This window comes from Drosophila teissieri, chromosome 3L (genome assembly GCF_016746235.2).
Source record: "Drosophila teissieri strain GT53w chromosome 3L, Prin_Dtei_1.1, whole genome shotgun sequence".
Classification (NCBI taxonomy): domain Eukaryota; kingdom Metazoa; phylum Arthropoda; class Insecta; order Diptera; family Drosophilidae; genus Drosophila; species Drosophila teissieri.
Window position 1 is genome coordinate 11,268,875 of NC_053031.1, and position 23,983 is coordinate 11,292,857.

The following is a 23,983-nucleotide window of genomic DNA, read 5'->3' on the forward strand; positions in this document are numbered from 1 at the left end:
AAGAGTTTTACGTGCAGATGAGTACAAATTCGAAAATTATAGTAATATAGTATTTACAATGAAGATAAAAATCAAAACTCTAATTGGTCGTAAAAAATCTTATTGTTGCAATTTAATACTTAGTAGTACTCTTATATAATAAGCTAATGGCTCTTTAAGATGTATTAAAGAACAGAAACTGTTAACAATAACACGTTTACCATATTAAGCGGTCCGCATGCAATAGCTTTCTTTATTGGTTTTAAAAGTTTAAGTTCAACTTCTATTTTTGTAACATCCGCAGATGTCCACCTCAATTGCTAAGACCGCGGCATTTCCTGTTGGGACTCATAAACCGTGCTATAAACTTAGCATTCGCATCAGGCGCAAAGTCGGTAAACCGTTGGACTCTCCGAGCAATAAACTTTTGATCGTATTTGGATCTCCGCTGCGGATCGTTTGACATGCGGCATGTGCGGTGTTTGCCCAACGAGTCGTCCGCAGATGAGTCAGCCGGCTATAATCTCGTGGATTATTGACAAAGTCCAAAAATCCAAAAAAAGAAGAGCGCGTAATCCGGTGGACAGCGCAAATAAACTGCGAATTTGGACATGACTCTGCCCATCACGTTTCCAAGTCAATACGTTAAAGTAAACATTTGCATATTTCAGATTTTTTATTACTTCGCTTAAATCTTATGGACTAAACATAGCTGGTTGATGGTGGTTAGTCATACTTGCAAATATCGCATACAGGGATTTTTGAATAAATCAAAACAAATTTAATTATGTTCACATTTTCAAACATGACGCGGTTTTTGGGGGTTTATGCAGATAATGTGTTATTTACAAATAAAAATAAATAAATTAAGAATAAAACACACACGCACACAGTCGCACTATGGGAAATTTGACCACTTCTTCTGGCCTAAATTAAGAACTCCGGGGTGAGATATTTAGTTTGTGTTCTTTGTATGGGGTGGGCGGGGCACCGCCCCTCCGACTTTCAGAAAATGGGTTTTGGCCAGAAAAGGGGGTCAAATTTCCAATAGTGAGTCGCTCGCTCTCGCTTTCACACGATCTCGCTCTCTCTCTTTTTTAGGTATTACAAAACTACGAATACATTTCATGTAAAATCACGTTTCAGTTGCGGCTATATAGGGTGGATCTATACATATAGCCGATCTACAGCGAGACGATAATGTCCTTGCCGGTCTTAAAGTCGACGCACTTGAACCGCGGACAGCACTTGGGGAACCGCCAGTTGCGGTCGCTGGGCAGCTCCTCACAGCCAGGGGCCTCCACATAGGGACAGGTCTCGATGCTGATCTCGCGGGCCTTCAGGTCGCAAGTCATCGCCGCGCAGAAGCCCTTCGGCGTGTACTCCTTGTCGGGCAGCAGGGCCATGCGGTACAGCTTGTCGTAGCACTTGCCAGGATGTTCTGCGAAACAGAGGGGAAAGGCAAATGAGTACAGAGGAATAATACAAATTTTACCTATGTATATTACCGATCTAGACTATAAACTCACTAGTTGCCATTATTAAAATCTACTTATGAAATGAGTTTTCCTGTTTTGCAATCAAAATACAATACAATCAAATTGTAATATCAGTTTCCAGTTTGGCAGGGTCAAGACTCTTAAGTCTAGTGCTCTTAATGGAAAAATAATACATTCGGCTGTGGCAAGGCATAAAAATTGTTTTCAGTTTACTGTGCTGCAAGCGGAAGTGGCCAGTCTTCTTTGTTGCTTCCCCGATGCTGTCGTAGTTAGTGCGATTTATTTATGCGCTGTCCCCCGTCTTGCGAGCTTATGAGGAAGTGGCTATAAATCGTGACTGTGTCCGAACGCAATTTAAATACGTGCAGGCATATCGCAGACTGGACTGGGTTACAAACAACAACACAGTATCGAAAACAAACCAGCTCAAGGAAACATTTCCGAGTTTAAAGAGTATTTCGAGCAGAAAAGGTAATTTCATATTTATTTTCTAAATTTAAAATGGTTTAAAAATGGGAGCCCTTAAGTTGCCCTAAGGCAATGGAAACTTTTGCCTCTGGAGAAGAGGTCTATTTTTGTAACTATCCATGACTTGCACAGATGGAGAAAACAAAAGACTTAAGGCACGAACTTGACAGTCATTCGACATGAAAATTGGCACACAAGTGGCGGCTAGGCTAGGCTTGCTGGGATAAAAATACATCAGAGACCACAGGTATGAACAGGCTGCGGTTGTGGTTACGATTTGGCACCGGGGACTGGCATTTATTTTTAAACCTCGAGCACTAAGTCGAGCTGACAGATGGCGATGTGGCGTATGGCGTACGGCGTACTCGTGCTTTTATTTATAACGAACTGCCTGCGGCGGGGAATTGTTGAGTTGTTGGGTTCAAAAATAAATTACCGAATAGAAGGGTAAGTTTGATTAATGACACTCGCCAGTAATTTACCACTCGAAGAGCAGAAGAACACGCATTCCAGCCAATTGTGCACTTAATCGCCGGCCGCGTGAACTCATCGCCTATTTTTAAGCAGTCCGCGATAATTTCTTATAGATTAGTAAGCCAGTCGCCGAGATGCCAGGTATTCCCAGCCAAAGACGTTGGACGACCTTCACACATGAATAATTCAGCAGCAGGAAAATATTTGGCTATCTGGCGATCTGTCGTTTTGGCGATCTGTCCAGGGGGATAATCGATAAGTTTTCTAACTTAAATCCGCATAGCGATGCAAATTAGTGGAGCGTTTGAATAATAACCACATCAGCACATTTCTTATGCTAATTTTTGGCGAATGCGAAAAACCCAAAAACCGAAATTCATATCTATCTCTATCTCTATTTGTATCTGTATCTGTATCTGAATCTGCTACACAACCGAAAGGGGGCCAACAACTTGACAAATTTCATCTTTTGTTGTATTCGTTTTCGGCTTTTGCGTTTTTCGTATTTATTGATTTCTTTGTTTACCATTTCGATTTGTGTTTGTTGACGTCAGCGAAAGCAGCCAAATATCACAAACAAATCAACTCGTAATTGAGATGCCCGACAACCTAATCGTAAACAAAAACTGCCCAATATCTGACGTCAAAGCTCTATCGATGCCCAAAAATTGTTTTTGAAATTTTCCATATGAGTCGATGTGCCACATTAAAAATCCAAATGTTTGTGAGCTAACGCTAGACCTCGAAAAATCATCGAAACAATCGTAAATCAATCACAAAATCGACTGCCTAGCAAAGTTTTCAAAGTTTCGTTTTTTATTGTTTTTCGTGGCTGGAAAAGGTCGCCAATTAATTGGAAACTTAATGGAATTTCCAATCATCTTAAGTCGCATACACCTTTAATCGAAACTCTAATGGAAGCTCACGTTTTTCTCAATGTCGCAATAAAACTTATTGTTCGAACAATTTTAACAGATGGGGTCATATTTCATATACTATAGTTATTAGCTTAAATGGACCTTAATGTGCTACATCAATCCGTTAATGTGTTTGAAACAATGGCAACTGAATTTAAATGAATTAACTTAAACATTTATATAAGAAACGGCTCTAAGCCTTACACTGTTCCGAAATAAATCAAGAAGATTTGACACAGAAAAAAATATAATATGATTACGCTCGCTATTCTGTAATGAATCCTTACCAGGAGAGATGATGGCGGGCTTGGTGTAAACTGCTGCATCCACAACGCTGGCGAAGATTGCGATGAGCGCGATGGCGGCACAAACTTTATCCACTTGCATTTTGCAGTTGAGTTTTTGGGTATTCAAGGTTTAAAAAGAAATTGTATAATATTTTCTGCGATTGGGTGCGATTCCACTCTCGTATTTTTATGCACTTGCGGTCTTTTGCGCGTTTAGCTTGAGGTGTTTAGGCTTTTTTAGGAGCTGTGTACGGTCTGAAATTCAGTCACCAACTGAAGCTACTTCGCTGGCAGCACCCATATTTAAGTCACTCGGAATCGAGAGGCGCTGAGAGCCCACGATCGGGCTATATCTCTCCGGATCTGGCTCTCGATACCTCGGCGAAGTAAAGCGAAGCAAGGCGAAGCACATGTTTTCTTCTTCGACGCGGGGGCTTGGGATATTCCGGAGTTGGGCGAGCGCCATAAATCTCACGGACCTCGTCCCACTCCGTGGCTATGGTTTCTCTATAGTCTTTGCATTTGGAGAGCTATCGCCATGAGCTGGCGAAATGCTTTTACACCCCAAAAAGCCCGGCCATTGTTCTGCATTATTTTGCAGTTTTGCACAATTAATTATTCGGCCCGATTCGGCCTGGTGCCTGGGTGTGCCTAGCATTGGAATGTGGGGTCGCCCACTCCTGATCTTCATAAATGGCAGTCCGCTTCGCTGAGAAAGACGAGCCCCACTTAACCGGCAATTGTCGAGGCGCATCGAATGGACTGCCAACCGAGCGAATCACTGCTAAATGCGGCTAAGAGATCTTACCAAATTTGGCCAGTCGGCGCTTTGAAAATGTGCAAAGAGCTCTGGGAAAATGCTGACATCTGATGACCTGGAATGGTGTTGAATATCGAAGAGTAGGAGTTCAAGGCACCTTTGATATATCTTAGACGAGCTTTTTAAGAACTAAATAGAACATGCATGTTTTCTTTTAATTTATTGTATGCTATGTATGACATTGAAGATAGGTAAGATAAAGCGGAATGTTGCTTTGAAGCTTTGATATGTTTAATCAAATTCGATTGTATTTGCATAAAAAAGTCGAAATTCACCCAATTTGGTTGTAATTAGCCAATTGCTTATTGCATTTGGGTAAACGTATATACTTCGATAATTTACCCAAAACTGTTTGCAATCAAAAAGTTATAAACATTCAGGTGTCAACAGCATTTTACCTGAGTCCCCAATGTTTGATACGAATGCCCCGTGCATGTAATTTCAGCTTGCTTAAATTGCTGCACTTAAATAAAAGCCCTAATGTATTGGAAATATTTTTGCCCAGTAGGTTGATGAACCTGGCGTGGCTTGGAAGCTAAAATTGCTGCCTCCCGTTCTCATTATCCCATTTGGCTGACGCCAACTTGTCGCGTCCGCCACTTTTTTTGCGAACAGAAGGCGTAACTCTTAATGAAAACTAGTCGCTTCCCGACTTTTAGTGCTTTTATTACAAGCTGGAGACAAGCGCACAGTCTATGCTAAAAGTTTACACACTAGAACATAATTCAAGCTGATTAAGGTAGATTTCAATTCAAATTCTTTACAATTGCTATCGCCAAGAGTCCACACTGCGTATGAGCAATAAATCCAAACGTAAACAAAATGACATGGAAGGCATCGGATTTTAGAAATATTTCGTTTTAAATGATCTATAAAACTATATTTATATGTAATCTTTATCAACAAAAAGCTATTTACATTTTTAAACAAGGCGCCATCACTGCGTATGATTAATGCTCAGCTAAGATACAAGTGCTTACTAATATCTAATATCCCATCCTCCGACAATCAGTGAAGCTATTAATGCCTATAGTTTTTCAAGTCTCCAGGAAAACTGGTCAACTTCTCGATCAACCCAATTGTTTCGCGCGTTGTTTTGAAGCCAGCCAACATTTTTGATTAAGACCCCGTTGTTTGTGTTTGCTGCTTGGAAGCTCGGGATCTTGGGGATCTGGACTTGTACACTCAAACACTCGAACACTCAAACACTCGAACACTCGTACCCGTTTAACCCGTTTCCATTTCCACCGGCAAGCCTTGATACGTATGTCGCACTTGCCGAGGATCGCCACTATCTTGGGCCAGCGTGACGTCAATTTGTGTTTTGTTTCGTGTTTCGTATTTTTGTATTGTTGTATTTTTGTACTTTGTTGTGTTGTGTTTTGTTTTGTTGTTTGTTTGCCGGAGCTCCAGCTTGGTCGCAACCAAAGAGCGAATCATCCAGCGGCGCACGCTGGAATTTATTAATTATGGCCGATCTCGGACTGGCTGTATTCCGAGGTATTTGCTGATTTCTGGACACAGGTCTCAGGGCAGAGAACGATAAGGTCGTTCCCCAACTATGAACTATGCTAAAAATTCCATTCGTAGCGGCCGATTTGCGGTTGATTTATTGTTTATTCGTTTTGATTTTATTGCCAACTTGTTGGCCTACGTGCCATCGCCAACTTCACGGGCTCCATGTCCATGTGTCCATCGATCTCCAGAGAGAAAAAATATACACATGTACATACAATGTATCAGGCCATTCTGGCTGCTAGTTGGGATGACTAGAGCCAGAGACAAATCGATAAATATTTATGTGCCTTAGTTTTGTTGTTTTGACGCCGCGCATAATTAGTAATTAATATTGTCTTTTTCCACCTTCAGCCCAGCGGCGCACACGGTAGCGAGCAGGTAATTTCTGCCTTCAGCCAATAAACGATCAATTTATATAAAAATTAATTGTTGATTAATTGCCGCTCGGGCGTGATGCATTATGCATGAGTCCATCGTTAACATTCACTTCGCCGGAACATGGCACAGGTTTTTGGCCCATAACTGGATGGCCTAGGGACAAGGGGTCTTACCACCGTTTTATTGGCCAAGTCACTCCACTTTCGTCCTTGCCATCGCAGTGAAAAGGTGATAAATGGTTTGGCGTTGTACATTCTATCAAATACCCCTGTATTACCTCTCGTACTTAATAGAGTTTAAATACCCCTGTATTACCTCTCGTACTTAATAGAGATTAAATACCCCTGTATTACCTCTCGTATTTAATAGAATGTACAACTTCTATTTCCTTGGTTTCTTAACTCGAGAGAGATTCATTATCTCTAGAGCTGTAGAAAGATTATACTTTAGGGTAATTACATTGATGTTGTATTCTTTACGATATACTCGTACAATACTAAATATACAAAAATACATTTCATATTTTTCATATTTTTTGGGATTCCCGATTGTTCTACATAATGTTACGGAGTTTTAGATTATAACTTGAGCAGAACCAATTCAAGCCTTCTTTTCATAGTTAGACTGAGCCCGACTGGAAATGAATTTATGATGCGAGTATTGGGCTGGCATATACCATAAAATCTGTCAGATTCCCAAAATTTACTGTGGCGACTTGGAGACGCGACAGACGTGGTCGCATCTGGAATTCCTGCATAATCGCCGTAGATTCGACATAGGAAAATAGACCGGTCCATCCGGCTATATCTCTATATCTCTACCACGACGACAGTAGCGACGGCAATGTGTAATAAAATCTTCACGCCGATCGGCTGAGTGAAAAAAAAACATACCCCTCTATATAGTAAAGATCGCAACATACCCAAAAATCGATTAGCACATGGAGCGGACGTGGAGCTCAAATAACTTGATGGATTGTTGGCAATTTCTTTGGCGCCAGACTCGATTCGAATTAGCTTCTGCTCGTATGCGGATTTCGATGGTGATGCTTGGGGTTTTTACTCTCGAACGGTAAACAAAGCCATCGTGTTAAATATGCAAATTTGAGTCGAATTAATTTATCGAGTCTGGGATTAAAGAAATTTCTTTCCCTTTTACGCCGCTCGCCCACCGTTTTGGGGAATACCTGATAGAGCCATTAGCTGATTGATCTGGGATTCGGCAAATGAAATGCCAAATTGGGGCTGTCGAACTAGAAACGCCTCAAAAATTGGCCATCAATCCAAATGAAAGTGCTCAACTCGATGGAAATGCTTCCAACTTCTAAAGAGCTACAGGTTTTACATAACATGTAGTATTTAAATAATAATTAATTTAAAAAACCCATTTAAATTCATTGGATATGTGCCGGACTATTCAAAGCTTTTGCTTTTTTTCTCTTTTAATATAACCAGAACGGAATCTAATTTAATTTGGCATCTAGACTGGAAGCGACTTAGTCATTAACTTTGCATTGGGATTGAATTTAAATCGAATTTTATAGTCTTAAGACCATTTTTTAGAGCAGGCATGTCTCATGATGATTAAGATTTTGTTAATTTCGTTGTTTGCATTGTACATCTACAAAATAAGCTTCAAAAAAGTCATAAGGAAGCCTTTCCGTCTAATTTAGTTATGCCATGACTAAGTTAATTAGATCCACCGCGGTTGACTACGACATTCTTAGTAATTAACATTGAGTTGGATCTTGTCTTACAAAAAACTGTTCATTAATATTTTCGAAATGACAAATTCTCTTGGTAGTGCCGATCACATCCCGAAATATTCGATTATACAAAAATCAAATCAAATAAGGAATTGATAATTTTGGGGAATTTCCGCATGCCAATCATGTGACTAACAAGCCACTTTTATCGGTCCAAAGGCCGTCAACTTATATGCCCAAATAGGTGTTCATATCATGAAATATTGAATATCTGAGGCAATTTCGCGACTGGCACGCGCTCCTCTGTTCGTTAAAATTTCAACCAATAATTCAGTAATATTTAATACAAAATATTTATGAGCAACGCTTTTGGTTAAATGCTGCTTTAAGTTCCTTGATAAGTTATGTGTTTCCATGCCCGATTGTAAAGTGCTTGGTTTCAAATGTAACTATCTGGCTTAAGTTAGTAATCCAAATATAATTAGATACTGTTGTGCTTCAAAGTGGATTCCTTTTGAATATTTTCCTAAATTGACCATTAAGAATTGATTGATCGCATTCAACGACGTTAGTCTGCTTTATTATCAAGCCATTAAGCACATTCGCAAAAGTTGCCAAGCAAGTTTTGAGTATTTTGTAATTTCTAATGTTCCGATACGCATTTTTGTTTCAATTAATCCGATCAGGCACTCTAGAGTGCCTGAGTAAAACTGCTAATTTTATTTGCCCACATTCGAAACGCTTAATTTACGCGACGACTCCCCCGCATTTTGAATTTAACGCTTCGCTGGCGAAAATCACTTAGCGGAGAAACCGGCAGAAAAGTTGAGAAAAAATAAAGTAAGCTGGAAACGATTAAATTACATTTATGCCAGCGACTAACAATGCGATTGGGATGAAGAGATTAACTTCAGCCAATTCTTTGTTGGCTTTGTTCGGCTCCATTTTCGGGTTTAACCCACTGGCTCTCCCGATCTGGTCGGCGACTTTCACGATCCGGGTTCGCGGCGGCAAGGGACGTGAATTAAACATAGAAAAATCGTAGTAACACTGCCAGCGGATTTTCGTTTCGTTTGCCAAAAACAAGCCATAATTATGCGTATTTGCCAGCGAAACAAACCAAACAAATGCCGAGAGATGGGCAAAAGGGGAAAAAAAAAAACAAATGCGAAATGCCATCTAAGGTCGTCGCCGGAGAACCTGAACCACTGGATCCCCAGATGGACCACGGGGCCAGGGCTATGGGTATGGTCGCTAGGAATTCCCAGGTCGTCGTTGCCAATACAACTTGTTACCGGTGGCGAATGAAATATTCATTTAAAACTCGTCGCACGACGGAGTTTCTTGGTCCACTTTTCATTTGGCTGGTGAATCGTGAACGATTTGTTTTGATGCTATCGCACCGTTACGATTTATATTTGTCGTTGGCTAATCTCTTATCTGTATTTTATTATTATTAATATTTAATTCAAATATACAGACTGGGCAATAAACTACAGAAGCGTATTATAAATTAATCTTTGGTTAATTGAATTAAATAAATTAGCATATTATTACTTGCTTTTCTATTAATATATATGTATACAATTTACCTACAATTTATTTAACAGTTGGAACATAATGTTAATTAATTAATACAATACATTTCCTAAATGTATTTAAATCACTTTAAAATTAATTTTAAACTTTTCAAAATCAAAATATGTAGAATGTTTTATTTCTAGCGAAGTTTACTACCAAGGATTGAATCCTCGCCCGACGTTTTCCAAGGTTTAAAACATGACATTATTATATATTTAATAATCATTTTCTTAGCTACTTTTCCCTTGGTGAAAGCTTGGAAATTTTATCTGAAATGTTTTCCGTTCTATTCAAATTTGGCGGGAAATCCATTTCCCGCTGTACAGTGTGACCAAAAGAAATTGTGAGATTTTTCGATATTCCGGGAGAGAAAAGTTGCGACCACACTAAATTAAAACCTCGCAGTTGTTTTTATTGTTTTTGTTTCTGTCTCTAAAGTTAAGGTAACTAAAAGTATTTAAGCGATGGAATCCCAATAAAACCACTTGCTTATCTAATTCGTTGCGCAACAAAGCGGCGAGTGTGAGGCGGTTCCGTGGGGCAAGCGCAATTCGTTTCGATTCCGGACATCAACAGGTGCGGCGCCGGAAATGGGTGAAGTGAAGGATTGGCGGCCTTTCGTTTACGGCGGAGTCGCCTCTATTACGGCGGAATTTGGTAAACAACAAGTAGCAGGGTATATAGCAGGCCACGCCCCCCTACTTGGGCGTCGGCTGATTGCACTTGGAGCTGCTATCGCCACGATCGAATCTTTGTAAACAAATCTATGCATTGCAGGCACCTTTCCTATCGACACTACGAAGACGCGCCTCCAAATCCAAGGTCAGAAAATCGACCAAACGTTCTCCCAGCTGCGATATCGCGGCATGACCGATGCCTTTGTGAAAATCACCCGCGAGGAGGGTCTGAGGGCCCTGTATTCCGGGTAAGAATCTGTGGGGGTCTTCGGTTGGCATGTTCTCAAAACATGGTACCATCATGCCATTCTTATCGCGCCAAACGTGACAGTCACGTGTTCGTCCGCTGGGGAGCATAATGAGTGCACGGACAGTGGAACCTCTATATGGTGAATCAAAGGGCTATTTCAAAAGTGGAAAGGGATCACAGAGTATTATACTTAATTATGGATATGCTATGATAGTCTCAGTATTTTGGAATTTCTGTTATTTATAACTAAATAGCACAACAAGAATTGCGTATGTAAGGGTTCATGCTATTGAAATGGGACTGTAGGAGACATATATTGATAATGATTACTCACGGTCGGCCAAAAATAAATGGTTTGCTGGGGCGGCATGTTTAATCAGTCGGTAAACTTTGCCCGGCAGCCAAGCCATTAGACTACGTATTTGATATTGATCCCAAGTCACAGTTCAATTCAATAGATTATATAGACCTGAATCGATTTATACTATTGGTTTTATTATTGTTTGATAACTTAAAAATTTGTTGTAGTATTTGGCCAGCAGTTCTAAGGCAGGCGACCTATGGCACCATCAAGTTTGGAACCTACTACACCCTGAAGAAGCTGGCCAACGAACGCGGTTTGCTGACGAACGAGGATGGCAGCGAGCGGGTGTGGAGCAATATTCTCTGCGCGGCGGCTGCAGGAGCGATCTCTTCGGCAATTGCCAATCCCACGGACGTGCTGAAGGTGCGAATGCAGGTGCATGGGAAGGGACAGCACAAGGGCCTAATGGGCTGTTTCGGGGAGATCTACAAATACGAAGGCGTTCGCGGACTCTGGCGCGGGGTGGGTCCGACGGCTCAGCGCGCCGTGGTTATCGCTTCTGTTGAGCTGCCCGTCTACGACTTTTGCAAGCTGCAGTTAATGAATGCCTTTGGAGATCACGTGGCCAATCATTTCATGTAAGTGACGTAAAGCACTTGCGAGCATAGTGCGCTTAACTAGCTTATTTTTCTAAATTGCAGCTCGAGCTTCATTGCCAGTTTAGGCAGTGCCATTGCCTCCACGCCTATTGATGTAATCCGGGTATGAAAGCACCTTAGCCTTACCACCCGTTAAGCTTGTACTAACCTATTCCTTCTTACAGACGCGCCTGATGAACCAGCGTCACGTTAGCATAACTATAAATGGAGTGGTGACGGCAGCAGCCACACCAAAGCTGTATAGCGGCAGTCTAGATTGCGCTGTGCAGACTATCAGGAACGAAGGACTCCCCGCCCTGTACAAAGGTTTCATTCCCACCTGGGTGAGGATGGGTCCGTGGAACATTATATTTTTTATTACCTACGAACAACTTAAGAAGTACTAGTGCAGGAGATGGTAACGTCCAGGGAATCCAAGTACAAGACGTATTTTAGCATTCAAACCAAAAAGATCAGATCTGCTGCCAACTTGGCATAACTTTAAGATCACAGTTGAAACGTAGGGGTCACTGAAGTGCCTGTCTTACAGTCTATTTGATAACCCCTAGAACCTCCACTGTCATTTTGCCTTGGGCAAGAGTTAAACAGATTGGTCGCATTTAAAATGTTGGCGTATTCAAGTATTTGCATTTTAGGCGTATTTCTTTACCAAAACATATAGGTTGTTGCTCTGGCGTTAAAGTTGCAAATTTGATTTGAAAAACACTGTATTTACTTTAGTTTAGGCTTCTACCTTAGTTACATACTTAGTGAACATGAAATATTTATAATGTAAATTTTGTATTATTAGTGCATTTCTCTTGTTCGAAGCTTAAACATTTTCGATCATTTTACATGTGCATCTTCGCTGTAAATATATGCATTTAGTAGCATACGCCCTGTGTTACTGAATACAGAATGTACATTTATGAATATTTACTCAATAAACTGTTTGTTGGAAATCTCAGCTTCGGATTTTTTTTATATGGCGCATCCCGAAATAATGTAATGCTTCTATAAATCGGGTTTTGGAAATGAATTTGAAGTATATAATAAGTTCATCTTTAGAGTTGCAAATTTAGCATTTAGATGACTGAACGAGATGAACTATTTTATTATAACCATACGATCGAAACGAAGAAAGTAGAAAATAAGTAGTAGTACAATATTATTATGTTGTTACTTAATGTTTGAGAAAAAATAAAATGCATGGTGTTTGAAATGTTTAATAAAAAACAAAATTCATGGCGTTCAACTATTTTAATGTTTCTGGGCGCCGAAAATTAATCGATATTCGTTGATCAAGCTTAACGGTTCACTTGAATACATTTTTCAACACTGGCACAGTTGGCGTCACTAAGTAGATGGAATTAAAATGGAGTTTGTGAGTGCCATATCGACAGTTGGTAATGCGAAAGTAAGTATGCAGGATTATGTTATACTGTTGAATGCTTTTCCGATGACTAACGTGGAATCCAGACAGTGGCCAGTGAATTCGCCATTGCCTTTCTGAAGGCCGTGACCTCTGACCCGGATAACTGGATTGCGAAGGTGTCCCACCAGTTTGTGGGCCAGTGCTTCCGTGTGCTGGGCCTTAATTTTAACGTGAGCGTCCAGGCCTTCAGCCAGACGCAAGATCATCCGTATCGCGATGACAATCCCAACTATATTTTCGATCCGGTGCCACTGGTGATGACCGAACTGGACAAGTTCCTGGATCGCCTGCCCCGTTTGCTGGCCGAAGTCGGCGAACTGATGGCCAAAGATTCCCAGGGCACCAAGTTCGATGAGCTCACCCAGCCGCTATCATGTTACCTAAATCTGATTTTAAAGTGGATCAAGGTGGTGCAAGTGATGTGCAGGAACATGCAGCTCAGCAACAGCACCTCCGTGGATAGATACCTCTTCGAACCGCTGGCCAGAATGTGTACGTTATGTAGTCATACACTGTGTCTATACGTTGTAATGTCTCACCAATTGAATACCTTTTACAGCTTTCAGCATCCTTGGCGGACTGGCCAAATTACTGCCCAAATATGAAAACTTCTCGGGCCTCAAGGGCATTTGCCTGGCACTCGCCATGGACGTTCGTTATGGCATATTGTATGTATAATACGATTTAATGCACAAGTAATAAGTTTTTACTTCATGAATTGATTCTTTAAATATATGAACATTTATCTGTATTTACTAAATATTAATACGTTTCTGTTTTGATGTTTTTTGTTTGATGACGGAGTAGCTACCAGGACACCTGCGATGTGGTCGTCCCGCCTATGCTGGACATTTTTCGGGAGCACTACAAAACCTTCTGCGGTACCGAGAAGTCCGCATTGGATTTCGTATACTGCATCCTGACGGTTGTGGTAAGACCTAATCCATTATAATTATCAGTAAATTCATACCTTATTTCATTCTAACAGATGTCCGAGGACAACTGCTATATTAAGGCATACGAGTTCTTAGAGGACATGATTAGGCAGTTTGCCGAGAACTCTGAACACGGTCATCATTTGCGTTGTTTTACCAATGAACTGATTACTGTGAAATATGTTGTGCTGCAGTTTGAAACTCTCAAGGACTGCAATTCCAGACCCTTGCTCCTGGCTACTCTTAAGTATTTGATGACTCTTCAAAGGTATACGATTATATACTATATAAGTAAATTGGTAAAGTTGAGTTTAGTTAAATACATAAGTAAAAAAACAATGTTATCATAAAATAGATTAAGTCTCGATCTATAACCATTACTTTCATCTTCCTTATAGAAATATAGCCAGTACAGAGTGCTTCACAAAACGTTTCCACGAGGAGCTCCTTCACGTTGTCCTGCGAATGTCAGTTTCGTCGGTAACTGTTGCTTCTATGGCAGCCAAAGTCTACATTACGCTTTCTCAGCGCCAGCACCAGGAACAGGAAATAGTACAACACATTCTGGAGACCTACGTGAAGATCCCCCAAAACCCCAGAAAAAATATCACCTATGAACAGTTTCGCAATGAACTGACGCGGTATCTAAAGGCTCTTATTCAGCATTTTCCCGCGGTACAGGAGTTCGACTTCTACGCCTTTGTGCTCACGGCTCGGAATGTTCGTATTGAATTGAGCCTTATTGCTGCGCAATCCGCAAGCATAATCTTTGAAATGCACATGGCGGAGTATTCCTCATTGCCAATGGCTTGTGACCAGATCAACGAATTTCTGCGCTGTTGGCCTCGTATTCTAAAGGCCGCATCAAAACAAAATGGCACTCGACCGCTGATCTATGGAATTTATGGTTTGATCGATTTTGATGCAGTAGCTGAGTGTGATGCTGATGTAAGCTTTCTTTTAGTATTCTTAAGATTTTTTAATTTGATACTCTTTCATTACTTTCTTGCAGTTGCTTTTAAACTTGGAGAGCTGCTGTCTGGATAATTTTTTAAACGATGACACTATCAATGAGTCTGAGTTCCAAAATCTCTATGTGAATATATCGCGATCTGTGGATGCAACAGGGAACATTCAGATACATACTTCCACGTCGAGGGCTTTGCGAGATGAGCAAGCTTCATTGCAGCTTCAGCTAAACAACACCGACCACGAGAGCCCAGAAATGCAGGAACTCTTGAAGGTATATGCCAAAAGCTACATGCGCGTCCATGCCGTCCTAATGGTTAATAAGCTACATGTTCGCTATGTGGCGGACATTTACGAAACACTTGCCAAATTTGTGCTAGAAATGCCTACACTAAATGAAAATATAAGTAAGGTATGGCGGGATTAAGGAATGAACACTTGAATAACGTTTTTGCACTTCAGCTCTTTACGGGTCCGAAAGTTTGGCTACCATGTTGGTTCTTTTGCACGGAGATCTCAAGGATTCGAACGACGAGATGATCGAAAAGATATCTTCATTGGTAAAGCAGCTGCAAGACTTTTGCGTTGCCGAACTGGGGAAGGAAAACATAGACTTAAAGCGAGCAAAGTTTTTTGTTTGCTCTATTCTCATTTTGCACATCAACCAGCTGCCATATTCAATACTTGACTCTGCTGCATATGACAAGATCCTGGAAGTAATAACCTCACCACCACGTGAGTCTCAGCCTGAATCGCTTTCCAATACTTATGTTGCCGATATGCACCATATGTTTCGCCTACTCATGAAGACGGAGGAGTTCGTCGTTCCCACCAATCGAATTTGGAAGCTACTAATGCAATACAAAATGGTAAGCTTTCCTTTTTAATGTTGTAAGGTTTTTAAGGGACTAATTTAATTTTTATAATATCGTTCATTCAATCCTAGTCTTCATTAAAATATCTGGACTCCGAGATAGAAGAGCTTATAAATGTTTTAATAGAGTATCGGATTGAAAGCTATCTCCATTGTATGTCGGTAATACAGTTGCATATCTACAAAGATTCCAACGTGAACAAGAAGGGTTCAATTGCCTTAACTGCCCATCTTCGACTGATTGATAAGAACTCCAGTGCTTTGGACTCCTGGCTGCTGCGTTTTATTATCTTTAAAGATTCGCTTAATCTCTTGATCAAAAACATGCGCATTAGGAGATTGGAGGTTACCAATTCAAGTCAACGGAATCGCCTTCTGCCATTGAAGTATATCTTAAATATGGTGCTCAATTTGCGTCTGGATGAATTGAAGTTTTTAACCATGTGAGTTTTCAATATTTAGTTTGTAAACTTTTTTTAACCAATTATTTTCTATTTAAGTGCTAAATTGCTGCACGATTTGAAGGACGAGACAATTGGATCGCAAGAGAATTCGGAAATCGAGAACTTTATCACTCAAATCAGTACATATAAATATCAGGCCGAGGATGAGCATTTGGAGGCTACTAAAAATGAGTTTTTCGAGGGCAGGCTAAAACCTTTGCCACCTGGTCCATTGAATTTTTGGCAACATAAAACTCTTTACACAACTGATCAAACTAATTAAGAAATCCATATAATATCCTTATAGACAAAAACTCAGCATACTATAAATATAGTATATTGAATGAAGGGCTTAGAATATGTCTAATGATACCCATTTATTTTCGACACAGTTATGAAAAATATGTTACCTTATTATTTTGAATTTCCTGAATTAAATATGTTATTTTCATTTTATTAAAGAAGCATACGATCATAGTCGACTTTGCTGTTATGGGTGAACACCCTTATCACAATCTTCTGAGCCCTAGATTTAAAACACGATATAGCACAGTGCCCAGTGTGGCAATAGAACCAGCAATCATGGCTAATAGCAACTACACTGTGACAACAAACAGTTCATTGCCGAGGGAAATAGATGCCTTCGATGAAATGGTTCAGGAGCGCCTGGAATGGAAGTCCCTGGTTCTTTGGCGTCGTCCTGTGCAGACTTTGAAGTATGGGAGCCTGGAGGCCGGTCAACTGTTGCTATCCTTCATCGGAAGGCTGTGGAATCTGTGGTTGATGGGCGTTCTGCTGCTGTTGGGCATGTTTTGTTTACTGCCGGGACCCCATGCGGATTTCGTGATTTTCTGTCGGCAGAGGTTTGGATTTGCGGTCTACTGGCTGGGGCTGGGCGTGCTCTCCTCTGTGGGCTTTGGCACCGGGCTGCACACCTTTCTGCTCTACCTTGGACCCCACATAGCAGCAGTCACTCTGGCCGCCTACGAGTGTCAGACGCTGGACTTTCCCACTCCGCCGTATCCGGACATAAAGGTCTGCCCACAGGAGCCGTACAAGCGCAATTACCCAGATGTGTGGCAAATTCTGGCAAAGGTGCGTCCGGAGGCGCTGCTCTGGGGCATTGGCACTGCCCTTGGTGAGTTGCCGCCATATTTTGTGGCACGTAGAGCACGCCTCTCCGGCAAGGAGTTGGATGGAGCGGAGGCAGAAATGTTATTGGGTGAAAAGCGAAAGCTAGACATTTTTGACCGTTCCAAGCTGTTCATGGAGCGGGTAATGCAAAGAGTGGGCTTCCTGGGAATACTACTCTGCGCCAGCATTCCCAATCCTCTGTTCGATCTGGCCGGTATAACTTGCGGACACTTTCTGGTGCCCTTTTGGAAGTTCTTTGTGGCCACCCTGATCGGCAAGGCATTGGTCAAAGCCACCATACAGCAGTTGTTCGTTATCGCGTCTTTAACCGAGAATCTGGTCGATAAGTTTGTAGTCGCTCTGGGTAAGCTACCCTATCTCGGACCCCCAATGCAGCAGATGATCAAGGACCTGTTGCGGTCCACGAAGCAGCAGATGCATGGAACAGGCACCTCCGATTCCCTGGCATATCTGAGCTATCTGGTTCGGGCTTTCGAGCTCTGTGCCTTCGTCATGGTCACCTGTTTCGTAGTATCTTCACTGAACTGCCTCGCGCAAATTCATTGCAAGCGCCTGCAGGAGAAGAAGCGCAAGATGCGAAACCTGGAGATGATCCTCTATGCCGACACGGAGGCATCCTCATCGGAGGAGTTCACCGTCTAGGTGTCAGATAATATATTTTTTAACTCCCTCTTAGCTCTTGATGTTTTCAGTTCTTTAGTATTGTTCTATAGTTAAGCACATGGCTAAGTAATACATTTTTGAGGCTTAAATCCATAAGAATCTGCGCTATTATGTAAAATACCTACTTTCTACTCACTTGAAGCTAGTCATCAGTTAAAGAAATACTTGAATTTAACGTTTTATATTCTTTATTTTAATATAATTAGTTTCTTTTGGATTTGGGTTCTGTTTTCTGCATGGTTCATGTCTGATGTGTCTTGTGGATGATCTGTGTGTGTGTGTGTGAGTGTGTTTGATGCCATCGTAATTATTATCATTGTACAATTACATTTATATTCAACAGCAATTTAACACAAAGCTAAGCATTACTTTACGCGATCCCCTAGGCTCATTCATTCATTCGATTTGGTTTAGTTTGATCTCCCAGTTATTTCCGTCGCTGTTCGGTATGCATTCATTTAATTTGTATTTAACCAAAAAAATATGCGAGAAGTTGTGAAGTTTCTGTGTTTTGGAATGCGTGCGCTAACTGAATCAGGAAAATAATGCTACGCACACTCCCTAGTGGAGTTGCGATTCGGCATTGGTTCTATGGCAAAATATTGACTAACATTTGCACTACGATTTGCTGTCCGTGGCTCAATCTATACTTAAATAGCTTCTAAGCCCATAGTTATCCTTCCCTCCACACGAAAAGTACTTAATTTACATCTGCGTGTACATGACTTTCCACCGAACTTAAAGATTTCGTTAGTTATCTGAATCACACACATTTGTATGATCGTGTGGGCGAAGCAGGAGACTTTAAAATGACATTTTCGGAATACTCGGTGTACGATACATTTACATATAATAATAATAATTAGAGTTAGACTAATTGCGGCAAAGTCTTTTCGAGATTTAGAGACAGTAGATGGTAAAAAATGATTCTTAACACATTGTAACACTTACACTGGGAAACGAAAAGCTCTCCCCACCCATCTCCCATCCATACAAACTGGCCTATTATCTTTTACAAATCATCGGAATTCTGCTGGGTCTACAAACTACACGGCCCATGCTCCTGATTCGATCGATTCCCGTGTTCTCGCCGATTGAATTGTATTAAGGTAAATATTTGTATATTTTAACTACACTCATATACGACATGATCTATAACCGATTTTCACCAGTGGGGAGTAGGCATGCGATTACGAGTACAATTACGATTAGATATTACAATACAATCTTGCCTAAACGTTTTTATTGACGCATAATTTTCAGTATTCAATATTCCTGTATTGCATAAATTAGCTTTTGTGGTTATTCAGTTATTAATTAGTATCATTTATTATCATCGTTTTTAAGTAATTAAGATTAATTTGTTGCCATGCATGAATGCGATTTTAGCCCATACACATAACATATATATCTATTCAATGGGTTTCCTTCGGCTTTTCCCTTTTTCCTTTTCTGGTTCTGGTGCCTCTTGGTTTTCATTCACTTCTAAAATTTGACGCCTAATACAATTTGCTTATAATTTTGGTTAAAAATTCAATTTATCATAATACCATTTTCCTATAATTTATGATATAGTATAAGACGCTTGTAGTTTTGTCAAATTAAAGAAGGGCCAAAGAAGGGTGAAATAAATGCCTAGAAGATTAGTTAATTTAGTTGTCGGGTGTTCCGTTCCGTTACTGCTAAGTACAAAACTAATTTAATTTGACTTAATCGCATTGATCAGGTTGAACGTATACCTAACGCCATCCTCTCCGATTCATATAAAATTATTTACTTAATTTGATATTCTCTTTTTTCTGGCTTAGCAAAAGATCGTAGATCGAATATGGTTGTATTTCGGTTATTATTTGGGAAAATGAAAAATTTGGGAGCCACAAAACTGTTAAACTGTTTAAGTAACCGGACCTATGGAAGTATTTTGAAAGACGAACTTTAGCAGCGGAAAATTGTTACTTATTGCTTCTTAGTTTAAGTATTATTATTAAGACTTGCATCTGTATTTGTAGTATGTACGATATATTAAAAAAATATTAACGGCGGGAAGTACTACAATCGTTTTGAAGCATTTTAGTTTGGTTTCTTTTTCTCAAGTTACATATCATGTTTCCTCACACACATCGTCGTCAATATATAATATGATCGTTATCATTCGATTTTGTAGCAAAATGTTTCAACTCTGTTTATGTATTTTTTACGTTGTTTAATTTTGTGTAGAATTCCATTTGGTTGATTGTAGAAAATTGTATTTCGGACACTTCTGTAGGTTAAAATGCATGCCACGACACCGTCTCAATTTGGTTGTATCAAAAGCAAAAGATTTCACTGTATTGTCCTTAATGTCTCAGAATATTTCCGTTTAGCATTGGTATCCGTTTTCTTTCAGTTTTCGGTTTTCGGTTCTTTGATGAGGAATGAGTCTCTCGGTGAAAAGTTTGCTTCTGTCGGAGATTCGGCATGATCCCCAGATGATCCGATGCTGATCATCGGGCAAGAGCAGACTTCCAAGTGGACAATGGTGACAATGGTAGGTGAAATTGTATAGATGACAGTCGCGTTGAAGATTCGATTTTTTTGTTTGGTTTGTTTTATTTTTGGTAAGTATATTGTCGACTACTTATGTACATCCCTTGTTTTTGTTGATCTTCTTGTGTCCATTTTGTGATTAGAATTCAGCTTAAGTTTTGTAAAAACGCCCTGGCTAGCAGCTCAGCCAGTTATGTATCTCAAATTTGTAAGATTCGGAAGTTGTATATATTAATGACAGTTATCGGTTATTCTTGTTTGAGCTTTAATACTTCTTTCGGTTTCTGTTCACAATTCAATTAAATGCTTACGATTGTTTCGCTCAAAATGTAATTTAACTTTAGTGTTAGTTTACCTCTCTGAATCTGCGACTACATCTGATTCGTTATACTCGTACAATTACTTTGGGGATCTTTATCCGTGCATATTGAACGCAACCCGCTATGCAAACTAAGTGTTCAATCGAAGAGCAATAATTCAAATCTAATTGCCATCTAAACATATGCAATTCTCTAAATAAATGCCAACATATGTATGTTACCTGCTCAAAATTATGATGACTGGGAATCTGCTGTATTACATTTCGTTTTCGAGGATATGGGATTGTGGGATCTTGTGGTAGCCAGCTTGTAGTATTAATCAGCTAAATGAAAATAATATATTTATAATCTATTTACAGGTGCATTGGTTATCCGACAGAACTGGCAGGTTCTGCCCAATGCGTTCGAGATTCTGCTTGGGTACGAGTAGAGATCTCTATATAATACACCCTGCGCGGTGATGTCCACACTAATTGTTGTTAATTATAGTCTTACAGTCCTGCAAAGAAAGTAAGTTTTATCCATAAAATACCAAGATTAGCTATAAATTTAAGTTGCACTCACTTCATTTAATGCTCTGCAAATATCCATAAATTTACTTAATAAAGTACAGATTATTGTGCTCAAGTCAATCGATCGTTCCACAGTGTTGCCTGGTCCTAGACGAACCACTCGTCCTTCTGCGCAGCGCCGACGGCGTTGGCATTGGGATGTCCGGTTCCGGCGATGTTCGTCTGGCTGAGCCCGGCGGAGTTGTGGGAGAGATCTTGACCTAATTGACGGAATTTGCCAAGCACCAAATGGGACGGACTTTGGTGGCCATCTTCAAGTAGTTGTGTGGAGTGCGGTGGTACCCGGATGGTCCCGCAGGGTGATGCCAGTTTCCCGACGTCGGCAGCTGGGTGTGCTCCCTCGTCAGTGTCCCGCCGACACTGATGCCGTGGTAGTGCAGATGTTTCGACGACCCGTTCGTGTCGGCCGTGTGGTGCACTGAAAGAAACATAGTTAGTTTCTGGTATCGTTGAATGAATGAACCAATATTCAGGATCTACCTTGGAGCGCGGTGTTCTGGTTGGCGGCATTCTCGTCCTGGCGGCGGCACACACAAATGGCCACTGCCACGATGAGCGCACTCAGGACGAGCAGGACACCCACGACAATGAGGACGAACCAGGTCATGTCCAGGCCGAAAACCGTGCTGCTCGTCTCACCTGAGAAGAGCAAGGAAACAAACAGCAGTTAATATATATCTTCTTAGGCATAACAACTTCTAATAATATAATGAGAGCTTTAAAAACTATACAAAATGCATTTTAGAACTTGAGTATACTCACTCTGGCACAGATTGTGCACGGATTCGTCGGAGTTGTCGCCGCAGTGGTTGATGCCATCGCAGAGGAGATCGGGATGGATGCAGAACTCGCGGGTGGCGCAGGTGAAGTCCTTGCAGGTGTGCTCTGTAAGGAAATGGAAATGGGCTTGTAATGGTAACCGCACGGACTCGTCCTTCTCCTCCTGCACTCCAGCACTGCAGCACTTACTGGGATCCTTCACCGACGTAATCACCAGCTTGAAGCCGTTCGCATCCGTTCCCCAGCCATCGGTCACGTACTTCAGTGTCACAAAGTTCGTGCGCGTCAGGAGCGCGTTGACGGTGTTCTTTGTGTTCCGACAGGAGATGTCAATCTGCAAGCCAAAGTATCCACAAATTAGTATTTGCTGTCTACTCATCAATTACAGTAACTGGCATTACAGAACCCATATGCAAAAAGGCACCCATGAGTTATGATCCTATGAAATTTATAGCTTTTCACTTGACATTATTGCATTGCTACCTTCACTTAAGAATATAAGAAACAAGAATGCAATTGGCATTTATTAAATAGAAGCGGGAAAAATAAAGCACCATTTCTCCCAGTGAACAAGCATTCGGAAGCCATTGGTGAATTGGCATCCAGGAGCAGGATTCAGAGCAGCAAACCCGCTTAAACTGCGGGCCACGTATTGATGTGCTCTGATTCTGTGGTTAATTTCCCATCAGCATATGTACCTGCACAGAGCACTGCAATCGGAACAATGAGGTGGGTGGAAAAGTGGGCGGAAAGGTGGGCGGAAAAGTGGGAGGGAAGATGCACTCGAGTGGCATCACATTCCGCTCCCACGACACCTGGCCTTTTGGGCCCGCATGCAAGTGTGCAACAGTCTGCGTGGCATAATGGAAATTAAGACCAATTTACACCTAGGAATTTGCATGCCGCACACTGATGCATTCTTCCACAGAATACTTTTCTTTAGGACTTTCTGACATATTTTCGAAATATATTGATTTTATCCAGAGTGTCTCAGTAATAATTTACGCTGCGTAATAGCAACCATAACTTGAGTTTCTAGATTATGACAGCAATTTCGTTCGTTGAAGGATGTTATCATTTATGGGGAAAAAATTCCAGCGAAATATTCACAAACTTTTCGCACACTCAGGGCATTGCATTGCCTCATTGATGAGCCACAAAAGGCATTTAATTTGATTCCGCAATTAAATTGCAGAGCTTGGCAAACTTTTTCCACTGTCGTCTGCTGGTTGGTCACGTTATCGGCATACTCATTCCCAGCCTCCTCAACGACACCCTGCCACTGCCACTGCCACAGTCACTGCCGCAAAGTGCAAAATGATGATGATGTCTCCGCCTCCTTTGAGGTCCTCTTCCTCTCCCGCTTCCCCCGCAACGCTTGGCACGTGTATGCGTCACGTCGCCTGGTTCATCACCAGGACCTCCGCCCACTCCTCCCACTCCTCCCACTCCTCTCACTCCGCACAACCCCCCCCCCCCCGCCCGTAGCTGTGTAAATTTGTAATGTTGTTGGCTTTGGCTCATGAAAGTTCCACTGGGGGTTCATCAACGTCCTGCCAGCAGCTCCTGCCACGATAGCCTCCCCCGACATTCGTAGGCTTTGCTGTGGCTGCCTTTCTTGACACAGCTACCCCGCTTTTGGTCCTTCCTCGTCCTGTGCCCCAACATGTGTGCTGCCGCTGCTGCATCTTCGACGTGCCGCGCTTTGTGGCATATTTTAATTTTGTTGCAGCCCGAAAATGCAAACTTTTTGCTTGGCTTTGCCCCTTTTTCGTGTGTGTGTGTGTGTGCTGGAAAATTTTAATTTTGGATTTTT

At 41.2% G+C, this 23,983-nt stretch overlaps 5 protein-coding genes across 9 annotated transcripts in view; 3 read left to right on the top strand and 2 right to left on the bottom strand.

Annotated features, from left to right (window-relative positions):
- Positions 1-636: 636 nt before the first annotated feature.
- Positions 637-4,389, bottom strand: LOC122615892. The gene is made up of 2 exons (XM_043791060.1): positions 3,625-4,389; positions 637-1,420 (listed from the first exon to the last, which is right to left on the bottom strand). Exons 1-2 carry the CDS (start codon positions 3,722-3,724, stop codon positions 1,164-1,166), a joined length of 357 nt encoding a protein of 118 aa, XP_043646995.1. The 5' UTR covers positions 3,725-4,389; the 3' UTR covers positions 637-1,163.
- A 5,598-nt stretch (positions 4,390-9,987) lies between these two features.
- On the top strand, positions 9,988-12,462 carry LOC122616735 (mitochondrial uncoupling protein Bmcp). 2 transcript variants are annotated; one of them, XM_043792293.1, is made up of 6 exons: positions 9,988-10,069; positions 10,141-10,283; positions 10,404-10,551; positions 11,082-11,495; positions 11,559-11,619; positions 11,681-12,462. In XM_043792293.1, exons 2-6 carry the CDS (start codon positions 10,217-10,219, stop codon positions 11,900-11,902), a joined length of 912 nt encoding a protein of 303 aa, XP_043648228.1. In that variant the 5' UTR covers positions 9,988-10,069; positions 10,141-10,216; the 3' UTR covers positions 11,903-12,462. The 2 variants fall into 2 exon arrangements, with proteins under 2 accessions (XP_043648228.1, XP_043648227.1); XM_043792292.1 differs by having other exon boundaries at positions 10,022-10,283.
- Positions 12,463-12,844: 382 nt separating this feature from the next.
- Positions 12,845-16,520, top strand: LOC122617155. Of its 3 annotated transcripts, none has more exons than XM_043792879.1 (10): positions 12,845-12,912; positions 12,975-13,422; positions 13,490-13,598; positions 13,738-13,861; positions 13,919-14,133; positions 14,264-14,813; positions 14,878-15,241; positions 15,297-15,703; positions 15,781-16,151; positions 16,209-16,520. In XM_043792879.1, exons 1-10 carry the CDS (start codon positions 12,871-12,873, stop codon positions 16,432-16,434), a joined length of 2,856 nt encoding a protein of 951 aa, XP_043648814.1. In that variant the 5' UTR covers positions 12,845-12,870; the 3' UTR covers positions 16,435-16,520. The 3 variants fall into 3 exon arrangements, with proteins under 3 accessions (XP_043648814.1, XP_043648815.1, XP_043648816.1); XM_043792880.1 differs by having other exon boundaries at positions 13,738-13,858; XM_043792881.1 differs by lacking the exon at positions 16,209-16,520 and having other exon boundaries at positions 15,297-15,569; positions 15,644-15,703; positions 15,781-15,984.
- Positions 16,521-16,639: 119 nt separating this feature from the next.
- On the top strand, positions 16,640-18,144 carry LOC122617403 (vacuole membrane protein 1). Its single transcript, XM_043793253.1, has one exon. It carries the CDS (start codon positions 16,644-16,646, stop codon positions 17,946-17,948), a length of 1,305 nt encoding a protein of 434 aa, XP_043649188.1. The 5' UTR covers positions 16,640-16,643; the 3' UTR covers positions 17,949-18,144.
- Positions 18,145-18,197: 53 nt separating this feature from the next.
- The window catches only part of LOC122616086, a 33,097-nt gene continuing 27,311 nt past the window's right edge, over positions 18,198-23,983 (bottom strand). For both annotated transcript variants that reach the window (XM_043791371.1, XM_043791370.1), the window contains exons 4-8: positions 22,357-22,501; positions 22,150-22,272; positions 21,868-22,026; positions 21,380-21,805; positions 18,198-21,314 (exon numbers count right to left, since the gene is read on the bottom strand). In XM_043791371.1, the coding sequence (XP_043647306.1) occupies positions 21,588-21,805; positions 21,868-22,026; positions 22,150-22,272; positions 22,357-22,501 (645 nt within the window). In that variant the 3' untranslated portion in view covers positions 18,198-21,314; positions 21,380-21,587. The remainder of the gene's footprint in view (positions 21,315-21,379; positions 21,806-21,867; positions 22,027-22,149; positions 22,273-22,356; positions 22,502-23,983) is intronic.

Bases quoted from the DNA above. Each gene is read 5' to 3' on its own strand.
- LOC122617403 (XM_043793253.1), top strand. From the start codon at position 16,644: ATGGGTGAACACCCTTATCACAATCTTCTGAGCCCTAGATTTAAAACA.
- LOC122615892 (XM_043791060.1), bottom strand. From the start codon at position 3,724: ATGCAAGTGGATAAAGTTTGTGCCGCCATCGCGCTCATCGCAATCTTC. The intron at 1,421-3,624 runs GTAAGGATTCAT...TCTGTTTCGCAG, and splicing joins GCCCGCCATCATCTCTCCTG to AACATCCTGGCAAGTGCTAC.
- LOC122617155 (XM_043792879.1), top strand. From the start codon at position 12,871: ATGGAGTTTGTGAGTGCCATATCGACAGTTGGTAATGCGAAA. The intron at 13,862-13,918 runs GTAAGACCTAAT...TCATTCTAACAG, and splicing joins ACTGCATCCTGACGGTTGTG to ATGTCCGAGGACAACTGCTA. The intron at 14,134-14,263 runs GTATACGATTAT...TCTTCCTTATAG, and splicing joins TATTTGATGACTCTTCAAAG to AAATATAGCCAGTACAGAGT.
- LOC122616735 (XM_043792293.1), top strand. From the start codon at position 10,217: ATGGGTGAAGTGAAGGATTGGCGGCCTTTCGTTTACGGCGGAGTCGCC. The intron at 10,284-10,403 runs GTAAACAACAAG...TATGCATTGCAG, and splicing joins CTCTATTACGGCGGAATTTG to GCACCTTTCCTATCGACACT. The intron at 10,552-11,081 runs GTAAGAATCTGT...AATTTGTTGTAG, and splicing joins CTGAGGGCCCTGTATTCCGG to TATTTGGCCAGCAGTTCTAA.